This window comes from Lagenorhynchus albirostris, chromosome 2, assembly GCF_949774975.1.
Source record: "Lagenorhynchus albirostris chromosome 2, mLagAlb1.1, whole genome shotgun sequence".
Classification (NCBI taxonomy): Eukaryota; Metazoa; Chordata; class Mammalia; order Artiodactyla; family Delphinidae; genus Lagenorhynchus; species Lagenorhynchus albirostris.
Genome location: NC_083096.1, coordinates 46,361,383 through 46,380,418, shown reverse-complemented (window position 1 = coordinate 46,380,418; position 19,036 = coordinate 46,361,383). Strand labels below are relative to the sequence as shown.

Below are 19,036 nucleotides of genomic sequence, written 5' to 3'. Positions count from 1 at the left end.
TATTTAAAGTGATGAAAGGGAAAAAACTACAACCAAGATTACTCTACCTGGCAAGGATCTCATTCAGATTCAACAGAGAAATTAAAATCTTTACGGACAAGCAAAGGCTAAGAGAATTCAGCACCACCAAACCAGCTTTACAACAAATGCTAAAGGAACTTCTCTAGGCAGGAAACACAAGAGAAGGAAAAGACGTACAGTAACAAACCTAAAACAATTAAGAAAATGGTAATAGAAACATACATATCGATAACTACCTTAACTGTAAATGGATTAAATGCTCCATCCAAAAGACACAGACTGGCTGAATGGATACAAAAACAAGACATGTATATATGCTGTCTACAAGAGACCCACTTCAGACCTATGGACACATTCAGACTGAAAGTGAGGGGATGGAAAAAGATATTCCATGCAAGTGGAAATCAAAAGAAAGCTGGAGTAGCAATTCTCATATCAGACAAAATAGACTTTAAAATAAAGACTATTACAAGAGACAAAGAGGGACACTACATAATGATCAAGGGATCAATCCAAGAAGAAGATATAACAATTGTAAATGTTTATGCACCCAACATAGGAGCACCCCAATACATAACACAAATGCTAACAACCATAAAAGGGGAAATTGACAGTAACACAATAATAGTAGAGGACTTTAACCCCACTTTCACCAATGGACAGATCATCCAAAATGAAAATAAATAAGGAAGCACAAGCTTTAAATTATACATTAAACAAGATGAACTTAATTGATATTTATAGGACATTCCATCAAAAAACAACAGAATACACTTTCTTCTCAAGTGCTCATGGAACCTTCTCCAGGATAGATCACGTCTTGGGTCACAAATCAAGCCTTGGTAAATTTAAGAAAATTGAAATCGTATCAAGTATCTCTTCCGACCACAACGCTACAAGACTAGATATCAATTACAGGAAAAAATCTGTAAAAAATACAAACACAGGGAGGCTAAACAATACACTGCTAAATAACCAAGAGATCACTGAAGAAATCAAAGAGGAAATCAAAAAAATACCTAGAAACAAATGACAATGAAAACACGATGACCCAAAACCTATGGGATGCAGCTAAAGAAGTTCTAAGAGGGAACTTTATAGCAATACAATCCTACCTCAAGAACAAGAAACATATCAAATAAACAACCTAACCTTACACCTAAAGCAAATAGAGAAAGAAGAACAAAAAACCCCCAAAGTTGGCAGAAGGAAACAAATCATAAAGATCAGATCAGAAATAAATGAAAAGGAAATGAAGGAAATAATAGCAAATATCAATAAAACTAAAAGCTGGTTCTTTGAGAAGACAAACAAAATTGATAAACCATCAGCCAGACTCATCAAGAAAGCAGGGGAGAAGACTTTGATTCAACAAATCAATAGAATTAGATATGAAAAAGGAGAAGTAACAACTGACACTGCAGAAATACAAAGGATCATAAGAGATTACTATAGGCAACTCTATGCCAATGAAATGGACAACCTGGAAGAAATGGACAAATTCTTAGAAAAGCACAACCTTCCAAGATTGAACCAAGAAGAAATAGAAAAAATAAACAGACCAATCACAAGCACTGAAATTCAGACTGTGATTAAAAATCTTCCAACGAACAAAAGCCCAGGACCAGATGGCTTCACAGGTGAATTCTATCACACATTTAGAGAAGAGCTAACACCCATCCTTCTCAAACTCTTCCAAAATATGGCAGAGGGAGGAACACTCCCAAACTCATTCTACGAGGCCACCATCATCCTGATACCAAAACCAGACAAAGAAAGAAAACTACAGGCCGATATCACTGATGAACATAGATGCAAAAATCCTCAACAAAATACTAGCAAACAGAATCCAACAGCACATTAAACGGATCATACACCATGATCAAGTGGGGTTTATCCCAGGAATGCAAGCATTCTTCAATATACTCAAATCAATCAATGTGATAAACCCTAGAAAAACCATATGATCATCTAAATATATGCAGAAAAAGCTTTTGACAAAATTCAACACCCATTTATAATAATTAAAAAAAAAACCCTGCAGAAAGTAGGCATAGAGGGAACTTACCTCAACATAATAAAGCCATATATGACAAACCCACAGCCGACATCATTCTCAATGGTGAAAAACTGAAACCATTTCCACTAAGATCAGGAACAAGACAAGGTTGCCCACTCTCACCATTATTATTCAACATAGTTCTGGAAGTTTTAGCCACAGCAAAAAGAAATAAAAGATTTCCAGATCGGAAAAGAATAAGTAAAACTGTCATTGTTTGCAGATGACATGATGCTATACATACAGAATCCTAAAGATGCTACCAGAAAACTACTAGAACTAATCAATGAATTTGGTAAAGTAGCAGGATACAAAATTAATGCAAAGAAATCTCCGGCATTCCTATACACTAATGATGAAAATTCTGAACGAGAAATTAAGAAAACACTCCCATTTACCACTGCAACAGAAAGAATAAAATACCTAGGTATAAACCTACCTAAGGAGACAAAATACCTATATGCACAAAACTATAAGACACTGATGAAAGAAATTAAAGATGATACAAACAGATGGAGAGATATACTGTGTTCTTGGATTGGAAGAATCAACATTGTGAAAATGACTATACTACCCAAAGCAATCTACAGATTCAATGCAATCCCTATCAAACTACCAATGGCATTTTTCACAGAACTAGAACAAAAAATTTCACTTTGTATGGAAACACAAAAGACCCTGAATAGCCAAAGCAATCTTGAGAAAGGAAAACAGAGCTGCAGGAATCAGGCTCCCTGATTTCAGACTACACTACAAAGCTACAGTAATCAAGACAGTATGGTACTTGCACAAACACAGAAATATAGATCAATGGAACAGGATAGAAAACCTAGAGATAAACCCATTCACATATGGTCACCTTAACTTTGTTAAAGGAGGCAAGAATATATAATGGAGAAAAGACAGCCTCTTCAATAACTGGTGCTGGGAAAACTGGACAGCTACATATAAAAGAATGAAATTAGAACATTCCCTAACACCATACACAAAAATAAACTCAAAATGGATTAAAGACCTAAATGTAAGGCCAGACACTATAAAACTCTTAGAGGAAAACATAGGAAGAACACTCTATGACATAAATCACAGTAAGATCCTTTTTGCCCCACCTCCTAGACAAATGGAAATAAAAACAAAAATAAACAAGTGGGACAAAATGAAACTAAAAGCTTTTGCATAGCAAAGGAAACCCTAAACAACATGAAAAAACAACCCTCAGAATGGGAGAATATATTTGCAAAGGAAGCAACTGACAAAGGATTAATCTCCAAAATATACAAGCAGCTCATGCAGCTCAATATTAAAAAACAAACAAACCAGTCCAAAAATGGGCAGAAGACCTAAATATACATTTCTCCAAAGAAGATATACAGATTGCCAACAAACACATGAAAGGATGCTCAACATCACTGATCATTAGAGAAATGAAACTCAAAACTCCAATGAGGTATCACCTCACAGTGGTCAGAATGGCCATCATCAAAATATCTACAAACAATAAATGCTGGAGAGGGTATGGAGAAAAGGGAACCCTCTTGTACTGTTGGTGGGAATTTAAATTGATACAGCCACTAAGGATAACAGTATGGAGATTCCTTAAAAAACTAAAAATAGAACTACCACACGACTCAGCAATCCCACTACTCTGCATATACCCTGAGAAAACATTAATTCAAACAGTCGGGGGCTTCCCTGGTGGTGCAGTGGTTGAGAGTCCTCCTGCTGATGCAGGGGACACGGGTTCGTGCCCCGTTCCAGGAAGATCCCACATGCTGTGAAGTGGCTAGGTCCGTGAGCCATGGCCACTGAGCCTGTGCGTCTGGAGCCTGTGCTCCGCAACGGGAGAGGCCACAACAGTGAGAGGCCCGCGTACCGCAAAAACAAACAAACAAAAAGGTCATGTACCACAATGTTCATTGCAGCTCTATTTACAGTAGCCAGGACATGGAAGCAACCTAAGTGTCCATCGACAGATGAATGGATAAAGAAGATGTGGCACATATATACAATGGAATATTACTCAGCCATAAAAAGAAATGAAATTGAGTTATTTGTAGTGAGGCGGATGGACCTAGAAACTGTCATACCAAGTGAAGTAAGTCAGAAAGAGAAAAACAAATACCGTATGCTAACACATATATACGGAATCTCAAAAAAAAAAAAAAAAGGTTCTGAAGAACCTAGAGGCCAGACAGGAATAAAAACGCAGACGTACAGAATGGACTTGAGGGCACGGGGAGGGAGAAGGGTAAGCTGGGACGAAGTGAGAGAATGGCATGGGCATATATACACTACCAAATGTAAAATAGATAGCTACTGGGAAGCAGCTGCATAGCACAGGGAGATCAGCTCGGTGCCTTATGACCACCTAGAGGCGGGGTGGGATAGGGAGGGTGGGAGGGAGATGCAAGAGGGAGGAGATACGGGGATATATGTATATGTATAGCTGATTCACTTTGTTATATAGCAGAAACTAACACACCATTGTAAAGCAATTATACTCCAATAAAGATGTTAAAAAAAAAAAAAGTGTTAGCCATTGTTGTTATACCCCATCTCCACCCAGCCCAAACTCTTCTCTGATCTCAGAAACTCCAGTCTGAAATTCACAAACTCCCTGATATTTTCAGTCCCTTCACTTTTTCTTAATGTCTCTTTGCCTTTTTGTTTTGACTAAAACTTGGCTTTCCTTTGAGGACACTGCCTCCCTTTCAGCTGTCAGAGTGAACGCTGATTTTTCTCATGTCCCCCAACTCACTGCAAACTGTTTCTCTTTCATCCTTCAAAAACTGGCTTCTTTGAAGCATATTTTAGCACTCTGTACCTCCTAATCATGTTCCCTCAGCCACTGATGTCTCCAACCTCCGGCTCACAGTTTCAGTGTCCCTGCCATCGTTCTTTCAAACCTCAGCATCCACATGGTGATCCATCCGACAACCAACAATCTAGAACCAACAATCATTCTTTCAGTGACCCACTACCATGTCTGCATCCATCACACCCTTCTTGTTCTCACTCTCATCAGTACCCAACCTAGACTTCATAGTTCATCCCTTGTAAGACCCTTGATTCCCTTTACTGATCTTGCTTAGCAAAACCCCAATCCTAGTTAAACCTGACTGTCCTCTTAGCACCAAGAAGAACACTATGAAAGAAATTCACACAACTGCGTATACTGAGTCACTTCAAAATTATAGCCACAGATGTCAAATTGGCACTCGACACTGCCAAATGATGCAGCTGTACTTCCCTAGTAAATTTATTTTCCCATTCCCTGAGAGGTCTATTTTATGTCTTGTTCTCTCTCCTGGAATCTTCAACATCTCTCTTGAGCTGTTGACTGGACTATATATGTCATAGAGAAAATGTTTAGAGCCAAACTAGACCTACCTTTTCCTTCCACCTCAAGTCTACAAACCCAGCTGCATCTCTGCCTACGCATTCTGCCTTCCCATCTGCGATAGCATCCCTGTTCTATCTAGAACTTGTTTTCTCAAGGATCTTAAATTATCTTTTTGCTACATCATTAAATTCTCCCTATATTTTGGATTTTTCTCATCAGCATACAAACATGCTAAAACCCTACCTAAAAAAACCCCACAAACAGCATAAAAGACAAAACCAAACAACCTCTCCCTTGATTTGTCACTCTCTTACAGCCACTACCCTACTTCTCTATTCCCGTGCCAACAAGAGTCCACTTTCTCATCTCCCCATGGCCCTCTCTTCAGCCCACTCCAGTGGGCTTTATTCCAATCGTTTGCACTGACGTGGTTCTTATCAAGGTCATCACAGATCTCTACCTTGAGAGAACCAGTGATGAGTTCTGTATCCTCATTTGACTTCACTTCTCAACAGCATCTGGTTCCTTTTTGAATCACTTCTTAATTCTTCCTTCCAGCTTTCTGCCTGTTTGTGTCCTCCAGGGATCTGTCCTCCACTCTCTCCTCTTCTTTTCTACGTTCTCCTACAAAACAAGTTCACACTATCCCATGGCTTCAAATATCCTTTTAATGCTGATGACTCTCAAATGTCTGTTTCCAACTGGAGTCTCTTCCCTGAACTCCAGATTCATATATCCAAATATCTCCTAAACTTTCAATTTAGATGTCTAATAATTATCTTAAGCTTATATGACCACAACTTCCCTCCCTAAGTCTTTTCCTGTAAAGCCATTCCCATTTCATTAAATGGTATACTAGGCCAAAATCCTGGAGTCATTACTGATTCCTTTCTTTCCTTCATGGGCTGCATCCAGGTCTCTGTATGTCCTGTTGGCTCGACCCCCAAAATATATCCCAAATCCACCTGCTTCTCTTCACCTTCCTACTACAATTTGCATTCCAACCACCATCATCTCTCACCAGGAGAGATGTACTGGTCCCTTTACACTCTAGTATCCACACCCCAGCCTGAGTGATTTACCTAAATACATAAATCACATCATGCCACTCTCCCTGCCCCACCCACATAGAATCCTGTTACCCAAAGAATAAAGTCCTAATTCCTTATTGTGGCCACAAGGCTCTGCATGATCTGGACAGTTCTTCCACCATAACCGCATCTCCTACTCAACTTCTCATTCTGTACATGCCAAACACACTGGCCTGTTGTTCTTGGAGTACCCCAGGCTGTTTCCTAACAGCCTTTGCATGTGCTGTTCTTTCTGCTTGAAACACTCTTCTCCCACATATTCACGTGGCTACTTCCTTGATATTGTATATTGTATATTTCTCTGTGTTGGAATATAAATTCCTTGATGGCAGAGCTTCTGCTGGTTTTGTCGACTGCTGCATCCCCAGCATATGAACAATCCATGGAACGTAGTATGTGTTTAATAAATACTTATAGCCTGATGCGCTCTTCTAAAGCCTTCCTTGCATCCTTACTGCTTTTAGAATGGGCATTGTACTTTAGCTGAGCATTCAAGAATCATAACGATTAAACCCCTCCAACACTCAAACTTTATTGCCTTCTACTGTTTAAAGCCTGCTCTCTTCCAGGGTGTGAATGCTTTTTGAACAATGCCTTTGTTCAGTCTGTTTCCTCTACGTATAGTGCCCTCACTATAACACTCCCTTTGTTTAAACTCCACACTTCTATCAAAGCCCAGCTTAAGAACTGTCAGGCTCTCCTAGATCACACCAGCCCACAGCAATCTCTCCTTACTCCAAATTCCTACTGCCCTTATAACTGCTCCTTTCACAAAGCAATATACTGCATCATTGGGGTCTTTTTAAAATGTCTGTCCTGTCTCCCTAGTTAAATATAAACACCCAAAACAGAATTGGTTGTAAAATGTTGTGAATCCCCAGTACCCTCATAGAGTGACTCATACATTGTAGGTAGGCATTCGGTGTTTGTACATAAATTTTACGCCTCTTCTAATGCTTCAGTTGTACAGTCTATTAGCAGCCATTTATTAACTGCCCATTGGGTTCCAGATGAACTAGTGCGTTTAGCATCTAGTTCATCTTTCCTGAGGACACTTGACAGCTGTGATTTCATCATCACCAGCCTCTTCTTAATCCTACATAGGCCTTCAGTGTGTGTTTCTGCATTATTACCCTCAAAGGTTTATTTTCCAATTATTTTATTATCCCAATTATGCTCTGCCTTTTAAAATTCAGGATGTAAAATTTTAACAAAATTATAACTAGAGAAGGTAAATACAAGAATTAAATAAAACGCCATATATAAAGTGCCTCTCACTAGAGTTGGAGTGTACGGGGGATCAATAACGACAGCTATAAATTACAGGTTCTTCCCAAATGAAATCTACCTGCCTAGCATAGTGTTGTACATATTTGTAATCATTAAAATTGATTTTGACAGTGTGTGTGTTTCTGTGTACAGGGAACTTTCTATGCTCTCAGTTCTGTGGGGGAAAAGAAGAGAAGGCAAGGCTCTGGTCAGCCTCTCTGGGTGGACATCTACTTGGAGTCAAGATTGAAAGCCATGGCATGGGGATGATAAGGAGACACACATCACCAAGCATTAAATGGAGTCCTAATAATAGCAACACCTCTTTGTTTTATGGAGTTGATGTATATTCTTTTATTTGCTCCTCTCAGCCCAGCAAAGTCAGTGTTATTATCCTCACTCCACAGATAAAGGAACTAAAGCTCTGAGAGGCTGATTCTCCCTTCTTACAGGATAGAGCCTGGGTTCAAGTCCATTATTCTGGCTTCATGTTGCATGTTCTTTGCAACACAGTTTTTATTCATTTGCTCATTCTTTCATTCACTTGTCTGGTCATGCATTCAGCAAATATTTGTTTGTTACCAATTATATGTCAGGCACTGTGCTAGGTGATTGGGATAGAAGGCAATAAGATACTGCCCTTGGCCTCTGTGTCTACAACATAGAGAAGAGGCAGAGACACTATGTATTAAAGAAATTCACAAAAGAAATTCCTAAGGGCTGGTCCTAGACATACTATCCCAGTGAACCAGCTGATTATTCAATCTTCATTCCCCCCAAGAATACTCTATTATTCTACTCTATTATTAATAGAGTATTAATACTACCATTAATACTCTATTATTTCTCCATTATCTCTATTATTCTCTGTACTCATAGAGAATAGTAGTGATCTCTTGTTTCTGTTTTCAAACTCAGGGACATTGAGACCGGGAAAGACCAAATGGCTTGCAAACTATCATGTGCATCAGCAACAAAGGCTGTAATGTCAGGGGTGCTTTGCTCTCCATCCCAGGTATAGTCTACAGATATGCTTTGCTCATCACCACCAATATGTCCCTGGTATACTGGGCTAACTGATGTTTTGCAAACACAATCCTGTGTAAAAACAGTAGGAGAGCTTGCTATTTAAAGGAATCTTCTGATGAACCTTTATAATTATTATTGTCTTACCTTCTGGTCCTAACCATGTTTCTTAAAAGAAAAAATTCTGCTTTCTCTCTATGTCCTTGCTTTTTAATTACTTCTCAAACACTTTAAATTCTGAGTCAGCCTTTTCTGAAGCCATTCTTCTTATGGAAATTAGCTGAAAAAAAACCCACTGGACTCTTTTTCAGTCCTTATCTTACTTGAACTTCCTTCCATATCTCATGCTCCTGTTTTCTTAAAATTCTGTGATATCACATTATCTTGTTGATGAATCCCAACTCAACATCTTTAGACTTGATAGAACTTAAGTTTCAGATTCATCTCTCCATCTATCCACTGGGCAACTCATTCATTCATTCAACAAATATTTACTGGGTGCCTACTGGGTGGCAGGGAATGGGCTATGTCTTGAGACTAACATGAACAAGGGATTTATTGTCTGGGGGTGAGAAGCAGGAAACAGATATTCACAAGCAACTCAATGGGTCTAAAAATGAACTCATGATTTTTCTTTGCAAATGTCTCCTTTAAACTACATGCATTTAAAATTCCTGCAGTCATTCCAGACATTCAAGTCAGAACTTACAAGGTTTCCTCTGCCTCCCTTTTGTTCATCCACAAATTCTTGGCTAAGTCCTTTCAAGTCTATGTCATAAGTTTATCTCCATTCCCACTGCTCCTGCCCTAGCTCAGATCCTCACCACCTTTTGCCTAGTTTACCATGTAATGTCCAAAACGGTCTCTTCACCTCTGACCTAAGGCCAGCACCCATTGCCCCATGCTGCTTCAGCCGTGTTTCTCTTACCATGAGTGACCTTTCTAAATCCCGACATTTCAACCTTTTAACCTGACATTTCGCTGCTAAAATCTCTCTTCCCTTCAGGAAAAGTCCAAACACCTTCTTATACATTAGAGGTCCTTCTAACTGGGCTCCTGCCTACCTCCTAGCCCTGCTTCCCATTGTGCCTCCCCAATCACCCCGACTGCCAACATACACACATCCTATGCTCTGGTGATGAATAACAGAGTTTCTCAGATACTGCATGAAAATTCATTGCAAATATTCTCTCATTTGGGTAGCCATTTCCAGCATCCTCCCTTAGGCAGAGTGCTTTTGTTACTTTCTCCTTTGGACACCACTGCTCATTACACATAATAATTAGTGTAGTCCCTGATCATTGAGCATTTACCAGTTCTGACATCATGCCAGACCCAGAGGCAATATGATACAGTGTTTAAGAATCTGAGCTTTGGAGATAGCAAGGTTGGTTCAAATCCCAATGTATCATTTATTTAGCAGAATGATCTACAGCAAGATACTTAAACTCTCTACATCCCAATTTCTTCATCTTTAATATGAGCAATAATAAAACCTTTCATTGAGTTGTTGTAAGGATTAATGAGACAAAGTACAAAACATGTTTAGTATGGTATCTGTTACACCATAAGCTATTATTAAGTTGAAGTCATAATTATTGTTTTTGCTAGTATACTTTTTACATATATCATGGGGAATTTGCCCCCAAACCCTAGATGGTTTATCTTCATTTCACAACTAAGGAGGTTAGATTACTTGCCCAAAGTCATATAATTAGAAAGCAACAAAGTTAGATTTTAAATCCATAGACAAAATACCATTATAGCCCTTAGGACACTGTGTGAAATGTATTTACCGTGTACCCAGCTCTCCACGTGGAAGGGAAGCTCCCTGAAGGCAAAGACTTTGTCATATTCATATTTCACATAGGAAAAGTTTGAGAATGAATGAACAAATGAACAACTATGTTTCAGCCTTGGCTGACGAATGGCTGTGAGATTCCAGTCCTGGGAGAGGGAAAAAGTGGCTGGTATGTTCACGGTGGCAACGGAACATGAGCCACTACCAGGCCCCTGGGTCACTCACTCATTGCTTCTATCTGCACGTGGATGAGGTTCTCAATGTCCTCCTGTAGGGTCTGATGGGGCTTCAGGGGGATGGGCAGGTAGCCGTAGTGCTCTCTGTTGCAGAGGTGCATCTGGATGCCTGAGGACACAAGAGAGGGACAAAACTGGCCAATCAGAAAATACACTTCTTAGTTCTACAGTGACAACTAAGAAAAAAGAGACTAGGCTGTGGCCAAAGCTGAGTTGGGCACTGAAATTGAACAAGTAGTTGTTCCGGGCAGGTTGTGTAGACCTCAAAAATGCTCCTTTATTAAGAAAGTGTAACCAGAATTTGGGACAAATAAAAACCCTGGGCCATTGTTCGGCTCAGAGGAAATTGATTTTTTTCTCTCTGAAGAGACAGCATCCTTGTGGCCTGAAATGAACACTAAAGGCATGATGGGATCAAAAAGGAGGCAAGGAATTCCCGCTCCAGAGAACAGAATGGAACGCTGTAATCCACCTACAGGAAATAAAGAGAAAATGAGGAATAAAAGCCACATTTGACATGAAAGCAAACAGGAAAATCCTGTAAGGCTGACAGATTATTAAAGCTAACTCTAAGCATATGTAGAACAAAAAATAAAAAACAAAGAAAACTTAAAATTTTCCATGATTCTCCATGGTTTGATTTCTTCTCTTAGCACGCATGGATTTGGAGTCATCCAACAGACATGAAACTTCTATAAAAGAGACAGAAAGGGACAAAAGAAAGTCTGCATTTCAAGTCCTGTTAAGAACCTTCAGTATGACAATACCAGAGACATAGCACAGCCCTCTTGTTTTCAAAACCCGTCTTCACAGCCCCAGCTGGCTAACTCCAAGAGTTATATATAGCACCTGTGTTCAACCAGGTAGCTATGAATATTGGAATCAAGAGGGTCTCAGAGAGATCCAGCAACTGACAGTCCTGACTAATGAAAAGACTGCTTAGGTAAAAGGATGAGTCTGCCAAGCTCTGGTCCATGTGTCCAAGCTTCTGATCTGTTAATTTCTATAATCACCTATGCTTTGCAGACAGGGAATTACCTGCACAGCGACTTCTCTATTTTGTGCAGATGAAATTTCCTCCAGTCAGCTGCATCACCTGCCAAATCAGGTGGAGCTGTCTTGTGGCATTAACAGAGAAGAACGAACAAAGAAAAGAGCTCTTATCCTCCCCTTTACTGAACCCGGCTCCCAACAGGGCTGGTCCAGCAAGCACTGTCACTTCTCTTGCCTTCACCAACAGGACTCACTAGCTCTACTGTTTGCCGACATGAATGCTTCTGAGAAACTTCAAATCCAAACGGACCCTCTTGCAAAGTCGTGATGAATTCAGGAAACAGAAGGGAAATGATTTAATGTTTAGGTTGCCTCTCTACCCTAATTAGGTAAATAATTTTACCATTCAATTTTCCAAAGCTTCAGTAAAAAGGGGAGGTGAGACCTAGCCAAGCTATCCATCAAGTGTGAGGGGAGAAGAAAGGCATTTTCAGACGTGCAAGGTCATATTTACTTGCCATCACACTTCCTCAGACAGTGACTGGATGATGTGGAAGAAGAAGGAGAAGAAAGAGGGGCGGGGGAAGATTACAAAAAAACCAAAAAACAAAAAACAGGGAATATGCAGGACATAGTGAACAGGAGGGTCAATACAGAAGAGAAGAGGAGGGAGTTGCAGCTCCGCAGCTGTGGCACCTCTCACGTTAGAGAACAACAGGAGGCTCTGAGACAGATATCTTTACACACACACACAAAGAACATCTGCTGAATCTGACCATTCTAAGAGGAGTTTTAGACAGTCAGGGATTAGTTTTGGATGGCATTAGTAATAATAAAACTAAGCAAATATAAAAGGCAATTGTTAGGTCAGATATGAAAGGAAAACTAGCCATAGTCCATAAATGGAATTAGGTTCACATGATTATAAGAACAAAAACACTGACCATGGCTCTTTCTTAAAGTACCACATAACTACATCAAGAGGACAGGGTGATGGGAAGAATGCGTTTGCGTGAACGTGGCAGAGGGAGGGAAGAGGACTAACTCCTCCTCTTCACTAGTGAGTCAATAGGTATTTGCCTAAAGCAAAACCAGAAAATCAAGAAGCAGTATTATAAACATGCTACTTAGAAACATGGATGTGACTATTACACTTGTACCATCATCTAGAAGAGTTAAAAGTGCTTGTCTTCTAAAAGAAGGAAATGGTACAGGGAGGTGACACCCAGGGGACTTCTGATTTTATAATAAACTGTGGGGGACTATTCGAATTGATTCAACTATCTACCTGGATAATTCGATAAAAATATAAAAAATTTAAAAGAAAATGTGTTGGTAATTAGATAAAATCTATGAAGGAACTTGGCACTCAGTGAAAGCTACTTCTGGGGCAAACAATTTTCTCTTTGAAAAAGAATGGTGAAGGATACTATACCTTGAAGGCCTGTACTTCTTTTATGAAGATAGCAAACATTTTCTTGCACTCACTTAGTACCTTAACATTGCGAGATTGATCTACCATCAAGATTGATGGCCTGTACTTCTTTTATGAAGATAGCAAACATTTTCTTGCACTCACTTAGTACCTTAACATTGCAAGATTGATCTACCATCAAGATTGATGGCCTGTACTTCTTTTATGAAGATAGCAAACATTTTCTTGCACTCACTTAGTACCCTAACATTGCAAGATTGATCTACCTACCTTTATCCTTGGTGATGGAAGCTCAGAGTTTGAGAAGCTGTGATTTGCCCAAGGTCACACCTCTGTCGCTAAAGAGCCATTAGTGCCAAATGTCTGCCCCTAAAGAGCCAACGTCAAGTATCTCTCTACCCACCCAGGATTTGGAAACCGAGTCTCAAAACCAGTAAACACTCTGGATTGCCATCCCCGCGCATGGGAGGCACTTTCAAGCACTCCCCGTGACGTGCAGGAGGAAGCTCTGCCTGCCCGTCACCCACATCTCTTGCCTCTTTTGACTCACGGCAGACATGTGGAGGATGACTGGCTGGTGCCAGAGGTGGTTACTGTGGCCGTGACACACAGCCCAGATCACTGGCCACAGCGGGAGGTGAACTCCCAACCCTGGCTTCATTAGAGCCACGGAGACTTGCCCATGACCCCTGTGCTCTCTTCTTGGGCTGGATGGGCAGCCACGCCCCAGCACTCCAGCACCCTTGGACTGCCCCTGTCACGCCTCACCCACATGTGGCAATGCCTGGAGTTGGAGGTGAAAGATTAAGGGTCGAGGTTTGTGGTTAGATGGTCCTGCCTGGGACATGTGGACCCTCTATTTCCTTCTGGACATTTAAAAAAGGATACTCTATGGGACTTCCCTGGTGGTGCCGTGGTTAAGAATCCTGCCAATGCAGGAGACACAGGTTCAAGCCCTGGTCTGGGAAGATCCCACATGCTGCGGATCAACTAAGCCCAGGCGCCACAACTACTGAGCCTGCACTCTACAGCCTGCGAGCCACAACTACTGAGCCCGTGCACCCCAACTACTGAAGCCCGCACGCCTAAAGCCCATGCTCTGCAACAAGAGAAGCCACCGCAGTAAGAAGTCTGCGCACCACAACGAAGAGTAGCCCCCGCTCGCCACAACTAGAGAAAGCCCGCGTGCAGCAACAAAGACCCAACACACCAAAAAAAAAAAAAAAAAAAGATACTCCAATGGATGATCCATAGCTAGGGAGCTTCATAAGAGTGAGAACAAAAGAATATAAATCATCTTTCATCAAGACTCTTTCAAGAGAGAAGGGAAGTGCCTTGCTTTGAACCTAAGAGGGAAAGAGCTTAGAAACACTCCATGGGCTGCACAGAACTCCAGGCTCATTCAAGTCTCTTCTAAAAATACTTCAAGCTGAGTAAAAGTGCTATTTTAGAGCCACACGACTGTCAAGAAAGCTCTTTCATTCCCCCAAATGACAGTCATTCTTTCCTATCTTGACTCCTGCCCTATTCACAGTTTGTACCACTGATCTGACCCCTCAGCTTTCAGTGCTTCATAACTATTATTTGTTTCCACATGTAAAGATCTTATCTCCCCCACTGTCACAGAGCCTAACACAATGCTAGGCACAGCAGGAAAGCCTACAGGACTGACCCTCTCTCCTTGCTTTTCTGCCTCTCTCCTCCCAGCGGAATCATCAAACAGCTCTGGGCCTCTGCACCTGCTTTCAATGTCCTGGGTAGGCCTATGGGAATCTGACCAATAAAGAATGAAGTCAAAGTGAACAGGCCAAGCAAGGGGCATAGCTGAAAAATTCCTATCTAGCTCATGTCATTCTTCCAGCCCCAAATCCAATTCTTGGTTTTAAAAACTATATCATAATAATTTAGTGACTGGGTCACAATAATGCCTTGTGCAATGTCTATCAAGGAGGCCTTTGTTAGGCAAAGATCATTATTGTAATGGTTAATAGCTCAATTTCTTGGAGCATCTTTACTTCAAGCTCTTAAGCAAAAGGACTGGCACAAGTTGAAGGACTGGGAAGGCCCTGAGTCTGCTTCCCATCCTGGAGAAGAAATCAGAGCCAATCACAGACCAAGTGGAAAGAAGCAGTTACCATTAACGCTGACACAAGGACCTTCATGAAAACTTCCAATCCACATGAGTATGAGAACCTTGCTTTTGCCCTGACACAGACCTAAAACATGTCTACACCTGGCCAAAGGGTCTAAATGGTTCTAGCTGCCAAGGGAAAAAATAATCAGCTTTCCACATTTCCACCAAATATTCTCATTCCTACCAAATCTACAACTGACAAGTGGGATACCTAAGGCTTCTAGGATGGCCTGATGTGTGAGTTGTAGCTTGAATTTTGTTAATATTCGCAGCGGCCAGCAACCTGCCTCAACTGCCTGGGGTCTGTGCATGATCTCATCCACCCTGACCATACAGCCACATGAGTTTATACACCATCTGCCCGGTTTCTAAACTCACTTTTGCTAGTGGTTAAGTGGCACATTTCTGGCTCATTGATAATGGGACCTGGCCTCTGTCAGGAAGGTCTGAATGATCCTGAGAAGAAAGCCTTGCTTTAGGAATGTTGTGTATCTTCATGTTGAACCACTTTAGTGAATTATATCCTCCCTGACTGCATGTGCAAGTGACACAAGAGTAATAACCTACTTTCCTACTGACTTGTCGTCCTCTAAAAGTCTACAATGGTTCATGAAAGAGTGAAGTCTGGTTTTGCCTTTCCTTCCAGGGGGACTGTGGCAGAGACTGCTGGTTACCTCCCAAAATTTGTTTTCTCCTCCCAGAGAGAGAATTGGGGCTCTAGACTGCATAGAATAAAGACATTTTGAGCCTCCCAACATTCTGAGCTAGGTGTGGTCCCATGTCCTAAGTCTGGCTAATGGGCTATGCATGGCAGTGATGTGTTCAACTCCTGGATGGTACCCTTAAAGGGCCGGAGAGTGCCCTCCCCTCTATGGTTTTCACTCAACAGCTGAAATGCATCTATACTGATGAGACATGTTGGATCATAGGATTAAGGACAATACCTCATGGAAGGTGGAGAAGCAATAGAGAAGGAGCCTGGGTCTCTGAAAACTTTGTGGAACAGAGCCACTGTACTAGCTCTGATTTTTTTTTTGAGAAGAAATAAACTTCCATTTTTTAAGCCTGGGTCTTCCCCAGTGTACTTTTGGCCCTCTGTCACAGTTTTCTAATTAAGTAAAGGACTCCTATATTGAACAAAGCAATGCAATAGCACCGTAAAGAACGAATCACAGGCCCACGGCAACCACCACCACCTTTTTTTTTTTTTAAAAGAGAGTGGATTCTTGGGTAGGGACCAGTCCTGGCTCTTGGTCATTGGTGCTCACAGGGACAGCAACACAGAGGGTGCTGGTATGGTTACTGCAGACAATTAATTGCCTCTAACACTACTTGAATAGGAAGCCTATTTCCTTATTAAGAGTGTTTTTTTAATAAAATGCACAAAACAAAGGAGCTGGTTATTTGCAGTGTTTCCATGGTGGCAGTACAACCACATACAAACAAGTACCTGCTTGCCTGCTGGAGAAGGCAAAGACGATGATGTCATCAAAGGTCCAGGTGTAGTCCTGGTGCGGAGGGTAGAACACCAGCTTGTCAGAGGCTTCCTTCCTGAGGTCAATTAGGAATGTGGAGTGGACCATGGGGACCGGAAAGCAGCCCAACCTCTTCCATTCTCTAATCTGAAGATAGTCTGGGGTCCGTTTATAGAAGCCCTGTAAGGAACAAATGGCTGGGTTATGTTCACTGAGCTGAGGGCTTCCTCTTTCCCAATCTTCTGTTAGGCTGACTCCTAAGTCATCACAGGTTAAGTACAAGTCCCCAAGCAAAGTCACCTTCTCTCTTCTTATCTTGGCCTAAGAATTTCCAGCTGAGCTCAGGAAATGCTATTTACATATAAAACAATACAAAAAGTGTCCTGTTACCAGAAATAATTTTGGCTTCAGCATATCTCTTGATTTAATAGTTTCATAAAAGTATACTTTGTGTTGACTAATGATTGAATATGACATGAGTTATCAGAGGTGGTAGAGCAGAGCAGTTAAGAACACATGTTCTGGGATCTGGCTGCCTGAGGTTAAATCACACCTCAGCTACTTACTGTCTGTAGGTATTGGTCAGGTTACTCAACCTTGCTGTGCCTATTTCCTCATCTGTAAAATAGGAATGATGGCGCTATCTACTCCATGGGGTTGTCTGTAACAATTAAGGAAGGTAAACCTGAAAAGTGCTTAGAGCAGTACCTAGCACCAAGAAAGCATCAATAAATATTGGCTATTATTAAAATGACTACATTACATTGGCTGATATTTTTAACTAAACATGCAGTACTTAAACATATAAATGGGGTCTTTTTTCAATGCAATTACTTATTCACTATCCTGGTGGAGCTGCCACTGCTCCACACTTTTGGGGGGATTCCCCTTTTGAAAGTTCCCTCTGGGCAAGCACACAGGACAACCAATGCACTTACTTTGTGGTTTTTGAACACACTGGTTTGGAGCAACCCAGCTTGTTTTTCCTCCAAACTCAACTGTTCATTCAACAAACATCTACTGAGTGCCTACTGTAATCCAGGCTGTGTTAGATGCTGGAGGCTTAGCAGTAAATTGACAACCCCAGTGTTATTAGCCCTCATGGGGTGCAGAAACCACTGGAGCTTTATACTCCAGTGGCACCAGTTATAACTTGACTATTGCCAAAGCTCAAACCCATTCCAGAGAAGATGAAGATGTGTCTTGACAAAACATACTTAAAAGCATGTGAAGCTTGGAAAGGCATTTCCAAAAACATTTTAGGCAACGGCAGGCTCATGGAATGAGTGTAAAGTTTCACAGGGCCAGCACTCTGAAGGGCACAATACTCAGTAGTTGCAAAAGTTCTCTCATATTCATTAATCAGTCACATTCCCTTACGGTCACACTTTCTGCAGTGGTGTCAGTACCCACACATTAGGCACTGCAGCCTCATCTCTGACATTCCTTTCAGGGTCTCAACTAGTGTTCTAGCTGAGCTAATGCTCACAATGACCACGTGGTAAGGAAGAAGGATCACAAATTAAGACTTAGAAGATGTGCGTCTTAGAGTCATCTTTACCATCTAGCTGATTGATCTTAGGCCCATGCTTAACCTCTTTGAGCCTAAGTTTCTTCTCCTGAAAAAATGGGGTAAAAGCTGATTTGTCTATCTCGCAGGGTTGTAGAAGGGATCACATGGGATACGGTCTGTGAAGATATTTTGGAAACTGTAACGCATTATATGAAGTATTATTATTCCTACAATTTTATTACAAGCCTTAAACTTAAGGATCACTTAACATCCTTCAACTTATCAATATTCTTCCAAGGGACAAAGGGAAAACTGGTTCTTCAGAGGACCGCCTAAGAACACATGTCAAATACAAGGTTCTAGACTACTTAGGACAATATTGTCAGAATGAGAAGCTTGGAAAACTCATGATGATAATGAATCACTGAATAGCCTGGGGGCAGGGAGGAAGGAAGCAGAGAAGGAAAGAAAGAGAGAAAGAGACTTAATATGCTTCCTGCAGACAGGCAGAGGCAATAGATGTGTCATTTTTTCCACATAAACTGAATGTTGTTGGTAATGATTCTGGTTTATTGACCAGATAAAACTGAGGTCATTTGGTTTTGGATGTGTTTAAAGGCTCTGGAAACCAAGGCCTGCC

General features: G+C 41.0%; 1 protein-coding gene across 1 annotated transcript in view; it reads right to left on the bottom strand.

Moving 5' to 3' along the window:
• COLGALT2 (collagen beta(1-O)galactosyltransferase 2) overlaps window positions 1-19,036 on the bottom strand; it is a 147,170-nt gene that overhangs the window by 54,317 nt on the left and 73,817 nt on the right. The window contains exons 5-6 of the mRNA XM_060131833.1: window positions 16,859-17,063; window positions 10,836-10,955 (exon numbers count right to left, since the gene is read on the bottom strand). Coding sequence (XP_059987816.1) covers window positions 10,836-10,955; window positions 16,859-17,063 — 325 coding nt within the window. The remainder of the gene's footprint in view (window positions 1-10,835; window positions 10,956-16,858; window positions 17,064-19,036) is intronic.